Below are 16,009 nucleotides of genomic sequence, written 5' to 3'. Positions count from 1 at the left end.
ATAGCTATTATGACGTAGGCATCCGCTAAGAAAGGATTTTTGAAAATTCAACCCCTAAGGGGGTGAAATAGGGGTTCGAAATTTGTGTAGTTCACGCGGACGAAGTCGCGAGCATAAGCTAGTCAGTTTAAAATTGTCACAATGATACCAAAAAAGCTTTCAGAAATATCAAATGTAGTATTTATAATACTCACGCTAGCACTATATTCCCTGGCTTTACTCGCGTCATTGAGCAATCTCTTCAACAACTCGCGACGGTCTGGAGGCGAGTCGCGCACGACAAGCCGCGGACACACGTCCGGTCGTGTCGGGTCCGTGTCGGACACGGTGGACAGCTCCAGCAGACTTGACAGCTGGCGGGCTAGCGTGTCCTGGCGTGAGATAACAAGATTGTACATTTATTTTTATTTATTTTTATTTTTCATGTACCGAAATTGTAGTTACATAGTAGTAATAAATTAAGTTACATTACATTTACTTTACTTTACGAAACGCTTTGCGTCATCATTAAACTAACAGGAAATAATTAAACTGCATCGGAAAAATAATAATATGTAACTGATAATAATTATACTAGTATCTATAATAGTACATAAATCCGCATAATATCATAACCCACAAGCACGCACTCACGCATACTCTCTCTCCCACACACACACACACACACACACACACACACACACACACACACACACACACACACACACACACACACACACACACACACACACACACACACACACACACACACACACACACACACACACACACATACATATGTTGTGAATCACCTACTAGGTATTTTTACTAGTTAATTGACTTTTATATTTTCATATTATTATATTATTGTAAAGCTTGTTTAAATTATGAAACGTACTGTTATTAGACATGTGTCCGCTATAGCTTAACTTAACAGAAAACCGCTGCCGTGCCTATAGCGTACCGTAGCGTTATTGTCGTAGCTAGCAACGGTTTTCAGTTATCATCTATGACGAACCACCTGACAACGCAACACTGCCAACTGGCAACTGACAATGCATTGTTTGGTTTTTTGGTAACTAGAAACGCAATAATTATGCCTTCTCTTTCTTTCTTTCACTGAAAGCTGAGAAGGAGCGGTTATTGGCTACCGGCTTAGTAACTAAGAACTTGGTAAACCAAAGCCGACCTTATCTCTATTACGCTAAGGCTTAACTGTACAAGTACTTGTCCATTACACTTTGATCTATCATTCTAAATACAGTTAGCCTTAGAGTAATAGAGATAAGGTCCTCTTTGGTTTATCAATCTTCATGAAATGTTTTTGGTTAACTGGACTGTGGCAAACTATTCGTGCAGGCGTCCACTATAGTTTGACCTATGTCAATGATCAAATTAAACTTTACTGCTATGAACTTAAGGTTGTGATTACTTCACGATATTCATGAAAGTAAAATTGGTTTTATTTTAGTGAATATGCGCGCGCTAGCTATACAGACGGTATTGATACGGCAGCTAGCTTAGTTACTACTACGGAAACCGCTGCGCGTTGCGCATATTAAATTAGTTGAAACACAACTCTGATACCGATATTCGGCAACGGTTAACAATATCGGTATTGAAACTAAGTAACTGTTGATTAACCGTTGCCGTAAATAGCCAATAACGCCCATCTTTAACTGTTATAAATTTATAATTAATATCTATTTAAGTAATCTGTAAAAAATTGTAATCCTATTTGGCCTTATTTTCAGTCTGTTATTATGTAAAATTATATTGTATATACCGCTGTTGATTGCAAAAACGAATAAAATAAAATAAAATAAAATTCCTTATACGCATGGCTAGGGTCTGCAATACTCTTCCTAGATCAGTGTTTCCTGTCAATTATAATCCGGGTATCTTTAAAACAAGAGTGAATAGGCACCTTCTAGGCAAACGCGTTACATCTTAGGCCACATCATCACTTCCCATCAGGTGTGATCGTGGTCAAGCGTGCGCCTATAAGGAAAGAAAAAAAAAAAAAAAACTTATAATATGAAAAAATGAAGAAATATCATTTTTTAACTTATTTTAATTTGCATAGCGGTATTGGATTTTTTTTTATAGATATAGCGAGCAAACGAGCAGACGGGTCACCGGGATTGTATTTAGATAGTATAACAATAATGGCTTGTATAGTACGGTATAATAACATTGTAAATTGAAAAATTAAAAAGAGCAACCGCCGAGTTTCTTGCTGGTTCTTCTCGGTAGGAACGGCATTCCGAACCAGTGGTAAATTAAACCTGACTATTCATAAGCACTTTTAAAAAGTTTACATGAATAAAAAAACATTCTATTCTATTCTATTCGCTAAGTTTTTCCTAGCGTTCTGGTTACACCCTGTATAAACAGGTACTCACAGAGACGACATCGGACTGCGGTCGGCCGACCGCCAGTCGGGCGACACTGGATTCGCTCCAATCGTTGTCGGCGCGACCCAACACGTAGTTACACAGCTCACTCAGCTCACCGTCTGCACAACAGATAACAAAACAATGGCAACTAGTCGGGACTGCTGTTAGAAAACTGAAAACTATTATTCTTATTTTTGGGCAGAGGTTATTATTTATAGCACTTACTTTTGGGCAGATATTGGGGACGATTCTCTAGTACACAATCTCTAAACTAAACTAAATTAACAGGTCTAAATCTAGTGCTTTCCTTTTCCGCAAGCAACATTATGAAAGGGATAGCAATAGATTTAGACGTGATATTTTAGTTTAGTTTAGAGATTGTGTACAAAGGAATTAGCCACATTATTTATGGCACTTACTTTTGGGCAGATGTTATTTATGGCACTTACTTTTTGGCAGATATTATTTATGGCACTTACTTTTGGGCAGATATTATTTATGGCACTTACTTTTGGGCAGATATTATTTATGGCACTTACTTTTGGGCAGATATTATTTATGGCACTTACTTTTGGGCAGATATTATTTATGGCACTTACTTTTGGGCAGATATTATTTATGGCACTTACTTTTGGGCAGATATTATTTATGGCACTTACTTTTGGGAGATATTATTTATAGCACTTACTTTTGGGCAGATGTTGTTATTTATGGTACTTACTTTTGGGCAGATGTTGTTATTTATGGCACTTACTTTTGGGCAGATGTTGTTATTTATGGCACTTACTTTTGGGCAGATGTTGTTATTTATGGCACTTACTTTTGGGCAGATGTTGTTATTTATGGTACTTACTTTTGGGCAGATGTTGTTATTTATGGCACTTACTTTTGGGCAGATGTTGTTATTTATGGCACTTACTTTTGGGCAGAGGTTATTATTTACGGTACTTACTTTTGGGCAGAGGTTATTATTTATGGCAGTTACTTTTGGGCAGAGGTTATTATGACACTTACTTTTGGGCAGATCGTTGATAGAGTCGGCGGTAGTGACGTAGGCCATAGTGCCGGCTGGCCCAAAACCGATGCGGCTGTGGCGAGCGCGGCAAACTGACATATCCGCGAAGTAAGCTGCATCCACGCGGCCTATTAGAAAAAAGTGTATCTACAATTCATTTGTTTATTGTTTCCTCGCAAATTGGGTATTTGATTACATTAAACACAAATTATTTCTCAGTAATTATTAAACAAAGGGTCTTCCAAAATACGTCAAATCCACGTCCTTTGTTAGTTTTAAGTGTAATAACCATTTTAAAATGGCAATTAACAGCCTCTATAGTTAGGGCAGTAATTAAAAAAAGCGCAAGCCTATCTCTCAATATAAAAAAAACACTCTGGAAGTCCTTGGCTTCACTTCGTCCTTTCAATCTTAATCGGCCGTCAATTGCTTTATTTCTAGCCTGGACAATAATTTACTACTTAATTTATAATATACTAGCTTACGCTCGCGACTTCGTCCGCGTGAACTACACAAATTTGAAACCCCTATTTCACCCCCTTAGGGGTTGAATTTTCAAAAATCCTTTCTTAGCGGATGCCTACGTCATAATAGCTATCTGCATGCCAAATTTCAGCCCGATCCGTCCAGTAGTTTGAGCTGTGCGTTGATAGATCAGTCAGTCAGTCAGTCAGTCAGTCAGTCACCTTTTCCTTTTATTTATATAGATTTAAAGTCGGGCGAGCATAAAAAGAAAATGAAATCAAAGCGTTAAGTTCGCCCGACTTTCACTGCATATAAGTACGCAACAGGTCGAGATGGCAAACGGTATGAGGCGAGAGGACGTCCCGCACACCCACACGTCACCCGCGTTATCCCGCACCAGGTTAGCGCGGGGGCTGTGCGGGTGTCGATCAAAAATTATTTATAGCTTGTAGTGATTTTGGAAGTCGGTATTTTGAAAATAATTTTTTTCCCACAAAATAAATAAATAAATAAAACGTTTATTTTTCAATCATCTAGTTACACACATACATGGATTTGATCTTGAACAAATTTGCGTGCTTGTTGACATAAGCATGTACAATATTAAAAATGGTACAAGATCAAGAACTGGCTATCTTAGCTAGATTTTTAGATCTGTGTTAAGGATAGCCAGCCCTCTCCCTCGGTTAACTAAAAAGTAAATAAGAACATGAGTGCACAAGCACAAATCAGTTATTACAGAAGATTGCTGTTCTTTAACGTTTTTACACTTAAATAAACGTATGATTTATGAACCTAGATAGTTGTGAAGGAAAACTATAGTGCACAGTGAGTGGTGTGTTTGCGTTTGTGTGTGCGTGTGTGTGTAAGTGAGTGTAAATTTGTAGGGGTAAGTAAGAAAGTGAGTAAAATCTAACTAATTAAATAATATTGTATAGGTAAATTAAATAAATTAATAAATAAATTAAAAATATTTTTATTTATATTCACTTCAATTATTATTATTTATTGAGAATCAACGAGATTTAAAAAAACAAATTCAACATGGACAACGCTATGGATAAAATATTTATAACTTACATAACGTGATGTGTCTTTGGAGGTGGAAAGTTGTTGACGCTCTTGATGTATGAGGTTGGTACCTCTATTGTCTATGACTATAATGAGAGTAACTACTCACCTGCGATGGTCTGCTTGAATGGCGGCACCTTCCTGTGGTAGCGCAGCACGATGGTGTGCGGCTGCACTATCAGGGGACGCATTATCACTTCTGAAACAAACACGGGCCAATCGTGTAGTAAGTGAAGGTCCAAGCCGCTCCGGCGCTGTAGGGGAGACACAGGTTCGAATCCTGCCGGTTCCGCAATTTTTGATATGTTAAACTTATCTTAAGAGAAGTTTCCTTAGCGTTCTCCATACAGACGTATATAAGTCCCGCAAATTGCTATTGCGCTGGAACCATGTCTCATTTTTTTTATTTTTTTTTAAAGAATATTAGCCTTTTTTTTAAATGACTAATATTCCTCTTTCCTCTCCAACTAAGCGTCAGGCTTGTGCTAGGAGTAGGTACGACAATAGTGCAACGGGCGGGGTTTGAGCCCGCGTCGACCTTTCGGTTTTCAGTCCACTCCTATACCGGTTGAGCTATTGAGGCTCAACCGGTATAGGAGTGGACATCATTATGGCGTCAAAATGACGTCATTAACATCGAAATGACGTCATTTTGACACCATTTGACGTATATTTAAATAAAAATATACCATCAGCTAGAAACTTCAGTTTAGTGCTGACGTCACTAAAATAGCGGCCACGCGCATTAGCAATCTGCGGGACTTATAGTACGCGACATGATATGGGAACCGGGCAAACAAGAGACAGATATATGCAGTTATAATAATAATAATAATGCAGATATATGCAAATATTTTAAACGTCGTAACAACTATTGATGCAGGTTTTTTTTAATTTAAGGACTAGCGCTTGGCTACAATCAGACATACTTGCAAGTTGATGCTGCAGCCCAAGATGAAGAGCGCTTGCCTAGAAGATGCCTATTCAATCTTGACTTAAAGCAGAGATAATATATTATCAAGTACAGATTGCTAACGTCATACATTCATTTATAGCTCGCGTAAAACTGCATTAAGTCGCTGGTACCTTGTAGTTTAACTCCTTATAGTGTGATGGCGTTATTGTGCAAGCTAAAATGTGAGTTATCGAATTTATTTAGTGCCATCTATCGAACAGCTGATGAAACTCAATTTTATTTAGAGCCAACTCAAATTTTAATTTTTTTATGACGCACATGACGCCTTGGCTCAGCGGTCAAGGTTTGAGTCTAGCTAATTACAACGACTTTTTGACTTTTTTTTTAAATTTCATTCATCAATTCATAATAATTTTATTTTCAAGTGACAAGTCATTTTGTTACGCCATCTACTGGAATTTTGTAATACTATCAGCTATCCAAAGCAAAGGATAGAACTTGCTATGAATACCGTAAAGTTCAATGAGTCAATAATTAAAATTAAGAATTTGCTTTTTCCGATGGTGAATGATGTTGTGAAAATTTTGTATTTTGTTAATAAATATAAATAAATTTGATGAACCAGACAAGTAAAATATGATATTTCGTCAAATCCATAAAAAATATATTTCATACGAACCAAGTAACGCCATCTAGTAATAGTCTTGAACTAGTTACAATTTTAAATAGAGAGTGAGCGTGAGTGTACTTCTTAATATATTATCTCTGCTTAAAGGTACCTGTATAAAAAGTGGAGAGCAATACTGATGCCGGAAGGGCGTTTTCCGGAATTGACCTACAGCTTACCTTCGCTCTGAGCAATCAAAGAGGGAGATAATTCTTCATAGCTCTTATCGCGTATAGTGGTCGACGCGGGTTGTTTGATTGTCGACCTTACGACGCTGGTCTGGATAGGAACCAGTTGCTCGCCCGTCGATATGGACGCGTCCTCTTCCATCTCTATAGAAAAAGAAACAGTCAGCTTTCCCAATGAAATGCGTATACAACATTACGTGTTTGTGCTGTTAACCGTTGAAGAGTTCCCTCGTTAGGAGCCAACCTTGAGGGTAGTAGCCATGTCACCGTGAAACTTAGAAAGGGCTTTTACAATGAGATGCGTTTACAACATTTCGTGTCTGTGCTGTTAACCGTTGAGGAGTTCCCTCGTTGGGAGCCAACCTTGAGGGTAGTAGCCATGTCACGGTGAAACTTAGAAACGGCTTTCACAATGAGATGCGTTTACAACATTTCGTGTCTATGCTGTTAACCGTTGAGGAGTTCCCTCGTTAGGATCTAACCCTGACGGCAGTAGCCATGTCACGGTGAAACTTAGAAAGGGCTTTCATAATAAAATGCGTTTGCAACATTTCATGCCTGTGCTGTCAACCGTTGAGGAGTTCCCTCGTTAGGAGCCAACCTTGAGGCACGATAACAGGACACTGTCGTTAAACAGACACCTGTTTATTCGAGATATCACCGACAGCCCTCTTCTATACTAAGCATGCATGGAGAGTGACAAGACACCGGTACGAGTACTGCTCGAATGCTGTGTATCTGTCCAACGAGAAGCCCACATTGGCTCCCCAGCAATACTTCCCGAAGTACTCTTCGACCTGAGTGGCCTACTTAGATTGCCGCGCGGCTGCTGAGCGGTACCAGGGGGCTCACAGACCAGCCATACACGGGCAGCTTGAAGCAGTCAGGATGGATTGCTTCAAGCTACGACTGCGTATTGAACTACATACTTCTACGTACGTACATACACGAACCGATCAAGCAGTTGCAACTGCTTCCGGCGGTTGGGCGGTCAAGCAGTCGCCTGGCATACACTGACTGCTCGAGCTGGAGACAACCCTCCACATCCCATGGCCCCACCAACCTCTCGGTTGTATGGGCCGAATCGCGGGAGGGCGCCCGTTCGGTACTTGCTCTTGGCATTTTCCCGGGGCGCCTTCTTGACTCCCTACAAATTATTTTGTCTCTTCCTTGTCCCTTATGCTCACTCTCCCCCCTTGGGGGCTAGACGTCACTAACACTGTGATCTCCGCTGCTGCTCCTCCGTGGTGCTGACTGCTCGAGCTGTCGACCGCTCTCGCGCAGTTACCTCCGTTCAAGCTGTTGACTCTGACTGCAAGACTGGTCCGTGTATGTTGATCACTGGCTAACCGCTCCAGCAGTCCTTTTTGTACCATGATTTAGGCTACATAATGGGTATACCTTATGCATGTGCATAGATGTGTCCAATTATATATAAGTAAGTATTATATATGTGAATTTATATATTTATATATTATTAATAGATAGAATAGATAGAGTAGATATGTACAATTAAAATAATTTCGTGGCGCCACCCGAATCAGGGTTCCTACTGAAAACCAGCGCTGTATTTTTTTGTACTTGTGCAAGACATATGACATTTTTTTTTAATTTTTATTTTATTCAGATACAAGTTAGCCCTTGACTGCAATCTCACCTGGTGTTAAGTCATGATGCAGTCTAAGATGATAGCGGGCTAACTTGGAAGGGGTATGGCAGTTTTATTTTTTATTAAACCCATACCCCTTTGGTTTCTACACGGCATCGTACCGGAACGCTAAATTGCTTGGCGGCACGGCTTTGCCGGTAGGGTGGTAACTAGCCACGGCCGAAGCCTCCCACCAGACCAGACCAGAAATTTAGAAATTATAAAATTCCAAACCCCTGCCAGGAATCGACCCCGGGACCTCCCACTATTAAGACCACAGCGCTCACCACTTCGCCAGGGAAGTCGTCAAAACAAAAAAATTATGCTGAGTAGGGACCTTTTTTTTCGGGTTGTGCCACACATGACATACTTTATTCCGGCGCTTCTTCTACTTGAGGTCTTTTGACTTTACTACTCAAGTATTAGAGGCGCCGGGATAACCTAACTGGTAATGTGTGGTACAGCTTTAAAAAATAAACGTTTTTCTTCTTCTTCTTCTTCAGTCCGTGTATGGACGGCCTAAGTGCGGAAAAGAAACCCAGGAAGAAAGAAGAAGGTCGTCTCTACCCTGATGATATAATATGACTCTCTCACCCGTGTCGGCGTAAAGCGACGCCTTCATCAGTTGCACGTGGTGACTCTGTCTGTGCTCCAAACGGGCCAACTCACTCGTTGGACTCTTCACTCCAAACGCTGAAAGCAAACGGACAAACATAAAATCTAAACATATACAACCTGGCGGAAATATCTGAGCACGTCGCTGGAATGCGCTTCCCCTCGCTTTCCCGCAGCTCGCCTATTTTCGCCTATCCATAGTACCCAAAGAGTACATAAACAATACGTTCTACCAGTACCGCTACCTATACCTATGCCAACGCAAGCAAGTTGCATAACTTCAGTTCTCAGATATTTCCGACGCCGACGGTTATAAAACTAGCTGATGCCCGCGACTTCGTCCGCGTGGAATTAGGTTTCTTTCAAATCCCGTGGGAACTCTTTGATTTCCGGGATAAAAGGTAGCCTATGTTCAGTGGCGTGCACAGGATTTTAAACCAGGGTATGCATTTGGGTATGCACTTATTTTCCGGCAGGTTTTAATGAAAAATAAGCATTGATTTATTACAACGAGGGTAAGCAGTGCGTTTATGCTTCTATCAGCTGCACGCCACTGCCTATGTCACTCTCCAGGTATTTATCTATACCCACGCAAAAAATCACGTTGATCCGTTGCGACGTGATTGAAGGACAAACCAACAAACAAACACACTTTCGCATTTATAATAAGGGTACTGATAAATCTTAACACCTAAGCAATAAGTTCAAAAATTTGAGTAATCTATAGATATAAAAGGAAAAGGTGATTGATTGACTGACTGACTGACTAACTGATCTATCAACACACAGCTCAAACTACTGGAAGGATCGGGCTGAAATTTGGCATGCAGATAGCTGTTATGACGTAGGCATCCGCTAAGAAATGATCATTGAAAATTCAACCCCTAAGGGGGTGAAAGAGGGGTTTGAAATTTGTGTAGTCCACGCGGACGAAGTCGCGAGCATTAGCTAGTTTGAAATAAGCTCTTTGGCTGATATTTTTCGGGCCGCATTTGAAGCACTTATTTCAATGTTTAAGAGATTACGTGAAAAGTGACAAATGTATAGATATCTTACCTCTGTTATCATTGTAGAGACTCTGCGCTTCGGTGTTATCTTCCACAGTTTCCACGTCGAATGCTAAAACAAAAAACAGACAATGGGGCCAAACATGTCTAAATCTAGTGCTATCATTTTCCGCAAGCAACATTATGAAAGCGATAGCAATAGATTTAGACGTGTCATTTTAGTTTAGTTTAGAGATTGTGTATAACAGAATTAGCCACATTAGCACCGATCCTGATACAAAAAACATTCAAACATTTCTCTAAACTGAATTGAGTATCTGCATCTTTTTCTTTTTAATATTGCTAAAAAGGGACGGAACATGAATTTCACATTTAAAGACTTAAATTTTAGTCATCATCATAATCAAACCCGGAAAATCAAAGAGTTCCCACGGGATTTTTAAAAACCTAATTCCACGCGGACAAAGTAGCGGACATAAGCTGGTCCAGTACACATCCTGTTAAGAATAAAAGCTAATGGACGGTCAGTGTTTGTAATGCCCATAGAGCAGAAACAAAGAGGAGATGTTGTATTAAGATTTCCCTATGAAATATCGAGTGACATTTTGCGGGGTGAGGGGTTCTTTCTCTCTTCTTCTCTTCTCAACTCACTCTCTTCTCACTTCTCAATTTTCCATCTGCGGGTTAGTAGCAAAACTACTCGCTTAGCGACCTAACATCGATATATTGATGTCACTACATAGTTCAGCTATCTCACACTAGATGTCAATAAGTGTAGAAACAATTTAATAATTACGTATAAAATTACTTACAAATGAAATGTGATACCATTCATAGCATCAGAACGTCTGTCTGAATAACTTTGACACGATAAAACACAACACTTCATCCTTTTGTTCTTAAAAACGCGAAAACACACCGATAATACGAGTCTCAATATATGTGAACCTGACGAACGCAGACAGCATACTAACTAAGGCCCCGCCCACAGTGATGACGTCAGGACCTAGTTGAAAATCACAGTGCACAGTTGCTTAGGCCAACTCCTCTTTGTTTCTGCTCTATGGTAATGCCGTCACTTACGGGATCTGGGAACGCGCTCCGATGATGGGGGCCCCCAAGATGCGCTGGTAAGGAGTCAGGGTTGATGCTCTTGTCCAAGTTTGATGAATTTCGCGTCTATAATTTCGGCTTTTTCGGCGATAGCCGTTAGAGGCTTGTTTTTTGCGTCACGGTTCGCGCGGGGCGTTCGCGGTATGTGTCAACTTCGACTGACAGTTGACAGCACTGTAGTGTTGCAACTCTTGATAAGCGGCCACATTGGTAAACCCCGACCGATTGTAATAATGAAATGTAGTAAAAATTTGGAAAAGGGGGAACTGTTTTGTGCTAGGCTAATAAAATACCAAAAGTACGGAACACATCCTCACCTCTAGAACTCCCTTCCATCAAGTTGAGCGAGGTTTGTTGCATTTGTTGCATCGCGAAGAACTCGTCGGACGGCGTCAGTCCACTCGCGCCAGTCAGGTTGCTTAGATTGGCCAGTCCCCCTAAGCCGCCTAGGCCCCCTAAGCCACCTAGGCCCCCTAAACCACCTAGGCCCGCACTGGGGCCCATGCTGGGACCCGCTGTGGAGGTTGCTACTGGTGGGGTTTGCGCTGTAATTAAAAAAAAAACCAGCCAACTGCACTGAGGGTTCCGTAATACAAATAGCAATATTTGCTCACGACCACAATTTAATTTTTTTTGTGTGATGTAACTACAAATTCACGGTTTTCAGATTTTTCCCCGAATGTCTGTTACAAGACCTACCTACTTGCCAAATTTCATGATTCTAGGTCAACGGGAAGTACCCTGTAGGTTTCTTGACAGACCGACAGACAGATAGACAGATAGACAGACCGACAACAAAGTGATCCTATAAGGGTTCTGATTTTCCTTTTGAGGTACGGAACCCTTACAAGTTACAATTATTTTAATTTCACCCACCTATACTTCACAGCTTGTAAGCTGTGATAGCCCAGTGGTTAGGACGTCCGCCTTCTAGTCGGAGGTCGGGGGTTCGATCCCGGGCACGCACCTCTAACTTTTCGGAGTTTTGTGCGTTTTACGTACTTAAATATCACTTGCTTTAACGGTGAAGGAAAACATCGTGAGGAAACCTGCATGCCTGAGAGTTCTCCATGTTCTCAATGTGTTAAGTCTGCAAATCCGCACATGGCCAGCGTGATAGACTATGGCCAAAACCCTCTCACTCTTGAGAGGAGACTCGTGCTCTGTAGTGAACCGGCGATAGGTTGATCATGATTCATGATGATGGATAGGCACGCGTAACCACAATCACACTTGATGGGAAGTGATGGGAGGAGACTCGTGCTCTGTAGTGAACCGGCGATGGGTTGATCATGATTCATGATGATGGATAGGCACGCGTAACCACAATCACACTTGATGGGAAGTGATGGGAGGAGACTCGTGCTCTGTAGTGAACCGGCGATGGGTTGATCATGATTCATGATGATGGATAGGCACGCGTAACCACAATCACACTTGATGGGAAGTGATGGGAGGAGACTCGTGCTCTGTAGTGAACCGGCGATGGGTTGATCATGATTCATGATGATGGATAGGCACGCGTAACCACAATCACACTTGATGGGAAGTGATGGGAGGAGACTCGTGCTCTGTAGTGAACCGGCGATGGGTTGATCATGATTCATGATGATGGATAGGCACGCGTAACCACAATCACACTTGATGGGAAGTGATGGGAGGAGACTCGTGCTCTGTAGTGAACCGGCGATGGGTTGATCATGATTCATGATGATGGATAGGCACGCGTAACCACAATCACACTTGATGGGAAGTGATGGGAGGAGACTCGTGCTCTGTAGTGAACCGGCGATGGGTTGATCATGATTCATGATGATGGATAGGCACGCGTAACCACAATCACACTTGATGGGAAGTGATGGGAGGAGACTCGTGCTCTGTAGTGAGCCGGTAATGGGTTGATCATGATTCATGATGATGGATAGGCACGCGTAACCACAATCACACTTGATGGGAAGTGATGGGAGGAGACCCGTGCTCTGTAGTGAGCCGGTAATGGGTTGATCATGATACTCACTGGGCGGTGCGGAGGTCTGCAGGGTTTGGGTGATGAGCTGACGCCTCATCACATCGGGCGTTATGTCTTCCTCTTCATCAGAATCTGTCAACCCGTACTTGCTGAAGTGTTCCACCTGCAGTCAAAAAGGTCATCAACTGATAGACGTCCACTGCTGGACATAGGTCTCTTGTAGTAATATTTATTATAAACTACATAATTATAAGTCCCGCAGATTGCTAAAGAGCGTGGCCGCCATTGTAGTGACGTCACCGCTAGACTGAAGTTTCGAGCTGATAGTATATTTTTACTTAAATTTTACTTAAAAATGACGTCATTTAGATTTTAATGAGACAAGGTTCCAGCGCAATAGCAATTTGCGGGACTTACAGTACACGACAGGTTGAGTTGGCAATCGGGGCATGAGGCGGGGGGGACGCCCCGCACGTCACCCGCGCTCGCCCGCACCGGGTTAGCGATTGTCTCAACCTGTTGCGGACTATTGTTAATGCCCGCGACTTCGTCCGCGTGAATTTTGGTTTTTTAAAAATCCCTTGGGAACTCTGATTTACCGGGATAAAAAGTAGCCCATGTCACTCTCCAGGTCTTTGACTACATATCATCATCATCATCATCATCAACTGATAGACGTCCACTGCTGGACATAGGTCTTTTGTAGGGACTTCCACACGCAAGGGTCTTGCGCCGCCGCCATCCAGCGGCTCCCTGCGACTCGTCTGATGTCGTCCGTCCACCTAGTGGGGGGTCTTCCAACGCTGCGTCTTCCGGTGCGAGGTCGCCATTCCAGCACCTTGGACCCCAACGTCTATCAGTTGTACGAACTTAGTTCTTGAAGAAGTCTTCGAACAGTGCGTGTTGCCAGTGATGACATATGGATCCGAGACATGGTCGCTAACTATGGGCCTCATAAGAAAGCTCAGAGTCACTCAGCGGGCGATGGAGAGAGCTATGTGCGGAGTTTCTCTACGTGATCAAATCAGAAATGAGGAGATCCGTAGGAGAACTAGAGTAACCGACATAGCTCAACGGGTTGCGAAGCTGAAGTGGCAATGGGCAGGGCACATAGTTCGTACAACCCTCAAATAAATACTAGATATTCTTGCAAAAATCGGTCCCCCAAGCAATCCCGCACCGGGTTAACATGGGGGCTGTGCGGGGGGCATCTCCAGTTGCCATCTCGACCTGTCGTGTACTATAGTTAGTAGAGAGTCGGTAACCAGTCTCCCAGCAGTCACTCACCCTAAACACCCAGCTGCCAGTCTGAGGACGGTACTCGATGAACTTGGTGTCGTGCTTGTCGCACACTCGACGTAACTTCCCTTCGTAGTCCATCTTCAACAGTCTGTACAGAGAAAATGTCATCTATAAATTAAGGTTCCATACCTTAAAAGGAAAAACGGAACCCTTATAGGATCACTTTGTTATCTGTCTGTCTGTCAAGAAACCTATAGGATACTTCCCGTTGACCTAGATTTATGAAATTTGGCAGATAGATAGGTCTTATAGCAGACATTAGGGGAAATATCGGAAAATCGTGAACTTGTGGTTACATCACACAAAAAAATTCAATTGTTATCATGAACTAATAATTAGTATTTTCAATTTTCGAAGTAAGATAAATATATTAATTATCAAGTGGGGTATCATAATATGAAAGGGCTTCACCTGTGCATTCTAAAACAGATTTATTTTTATTTGCTGGCTGAAATTTGGCATGCAGATAGCAATTATGACGTAGACATCCGCTAAGAGAGGATTTTTGAAAGCCCAGTCGATAAGGGGGTAAAATAGGGGTTTAAAATTTGTGTAGTCCAAGGGGACGAAATCGCGGGCATAAGCTAGTGTAATATTAAACTATTAATTTAAGTAATCTGTTTTATAGTTATACTAGCTTATGCTCGCGACTTCGTCCGCGTGGACTACAAATTTCAAAACCCTATTTCACCCCCTTAGGAGTTGAATTTTCAAAAATTCTTTCTTAGCGGATGCCTACGTCATAATAGCTATTTATTTGCATGCCAAATTTCAGCCCGATCCGTCTAGTAGTTTGAGCTGTGCGTTGATAGATCAGTCAGTCAGTCAGTCAGTCATTCAGTCAGTCAGTCAGTCAGTCACCTTTTCCTTTTATATATATAGATAGATTAATTTTAAGTAAGTTATATTTAGCAATTTTTCTGCTAAACTAATAGAATGAAAAATATAAGTTAACCTGTCAGGTTCGGTGATTGGTCTCTTCTCGGTCTTGTCTCTCGGCCAGACGCGTTCCAGTGTGACTATAGCACGCCTGTTCAGACCTTGTCCCACTGGCGGTTTGTCTTCGTCCTCCGGGTAGATGATTATTTCTTTGTTCAGGAAGTGGACTGTAAGGAATAAATAAAAACTATTAGGATTAGGTTTTTTTTTAAATAGAGATAGCGAGGAAACGAGCAGGCGGGTCATCTGATGTTAAGTGATTACCGCCGCCAATGAACATTTGCATTAGTCTCTTTTATTCCTGGTAACTAGCCTCAGACGAAGACTCCCACCAGACCATACAAGAAATTTCAAACCCCTGCCGGGAGTCGAACCCGGACCTCCCACTAATAAGACCACAACGCTTACCACTGCGCCAGGGAGGTCGTCAAAAAGTCAACTTACCAAGAGAGTCTAGATCCAAGCCAGTGACGTCAATTTCGCAATCGTAGTAGACATTGCCGTAGTTCTTGCGGCCGATGGTGAGGTGTGGTACCACGCACCTACCATCCGGTCGTATGTAATCTGAAAACAAAACAATACTTATTTGTTATGCAAGGCGCAAAGTTCTGACTGACTGACTGACTGATCTTTCAACGCACAGCTCAAACTCTTGGAGGGATCGCGCTGAAATTTGGCATGCCGATAGATAATATGACGAAGGTATCCGCTAAGAA

General features: G+C 41.9%; 1 protein-coding gene across 3 annotated transcripts in view; it reads right to left on the bottom strand.

Moving 5' to 3' along the window:
* Nup98-96 (nuclear pore complex protein Nup98-96) overlaps positions 1 to 16,009 on the bottom strand; it is an 83,090-nt gene that overhangs the window by 17,796 nt on the left and 49,285 nt on the right. For all 3 annotated transcript variants that reach the window (XM_069508336.1, XM_069508338.1, XM_069508337.1), the window contains exons 24-35: positions 15,738 to 15,857; positions 15,310 to 15,460; positions 14,340 to 14,442; positions 13,101 to 13,215; positions 11,401 to 11,628; positions 10,020 to 10,082; positions 8,943 to 9,041; positions 6,692 to 6,844; positions 5,039 to 5,128; positions 3,393 to 3,521; positions 2,385 to 2,497; positions 195 to 371 (exon numbers count right to left, since the gene is read on the bottom strand). In XM_069508336.1, coding sequence (XP_069364437.1) covers positions 195 to 371; positions 2,385 to 2,497; positions 3,393 to 3,521; positions 5,039 to 5,128; positions 6,692 to 6,844; positions 8,943 to 9,041; positions 10,020 to 10,082; positions 11,401 to 11,628; positions 13,101 to 13,215; positions 14,340 to 14,442; positions 15,310 to 15,460; positions 15,738 to 15,857 — 1,541 coding nt within the window. The remainder of the gene's footprint in view (positions 1 to 194; positions 372 to 2,384; positions 2,498 to 3,392; positions 3,522 to 5,038; positions 5,129 to 6,691; positions 6,845 to 8,942; positions 9,042 to 10,019; positions 10,083 to 11,400; positions 11,629 to 13,100; positions 13,216 to 14,339; positions 14,443 to 15,309; positions 15,461 to 15,737; positions 15,858 to 16,009) is intronic.

This window comes from Maniola hyperantus, chromosome 28, assembly GCF_902806685.2.
Source record: "Maniola hyperantus chromosome 28, iAphHyp1.2, whole genome shotgun sequence".
Classification (NCBI taxonomy): domain Eukaryota; kingdom Metazoa; phylum Arthropoda; class Insecta; order Lepidoptera; family Nymphalidae; genus Maniola; species Maniola hyperantus.
Note: the sequence above shows the minus strand (reverse complement) of the source record. Positions and strands in the feature narration are given on the sequence as shown.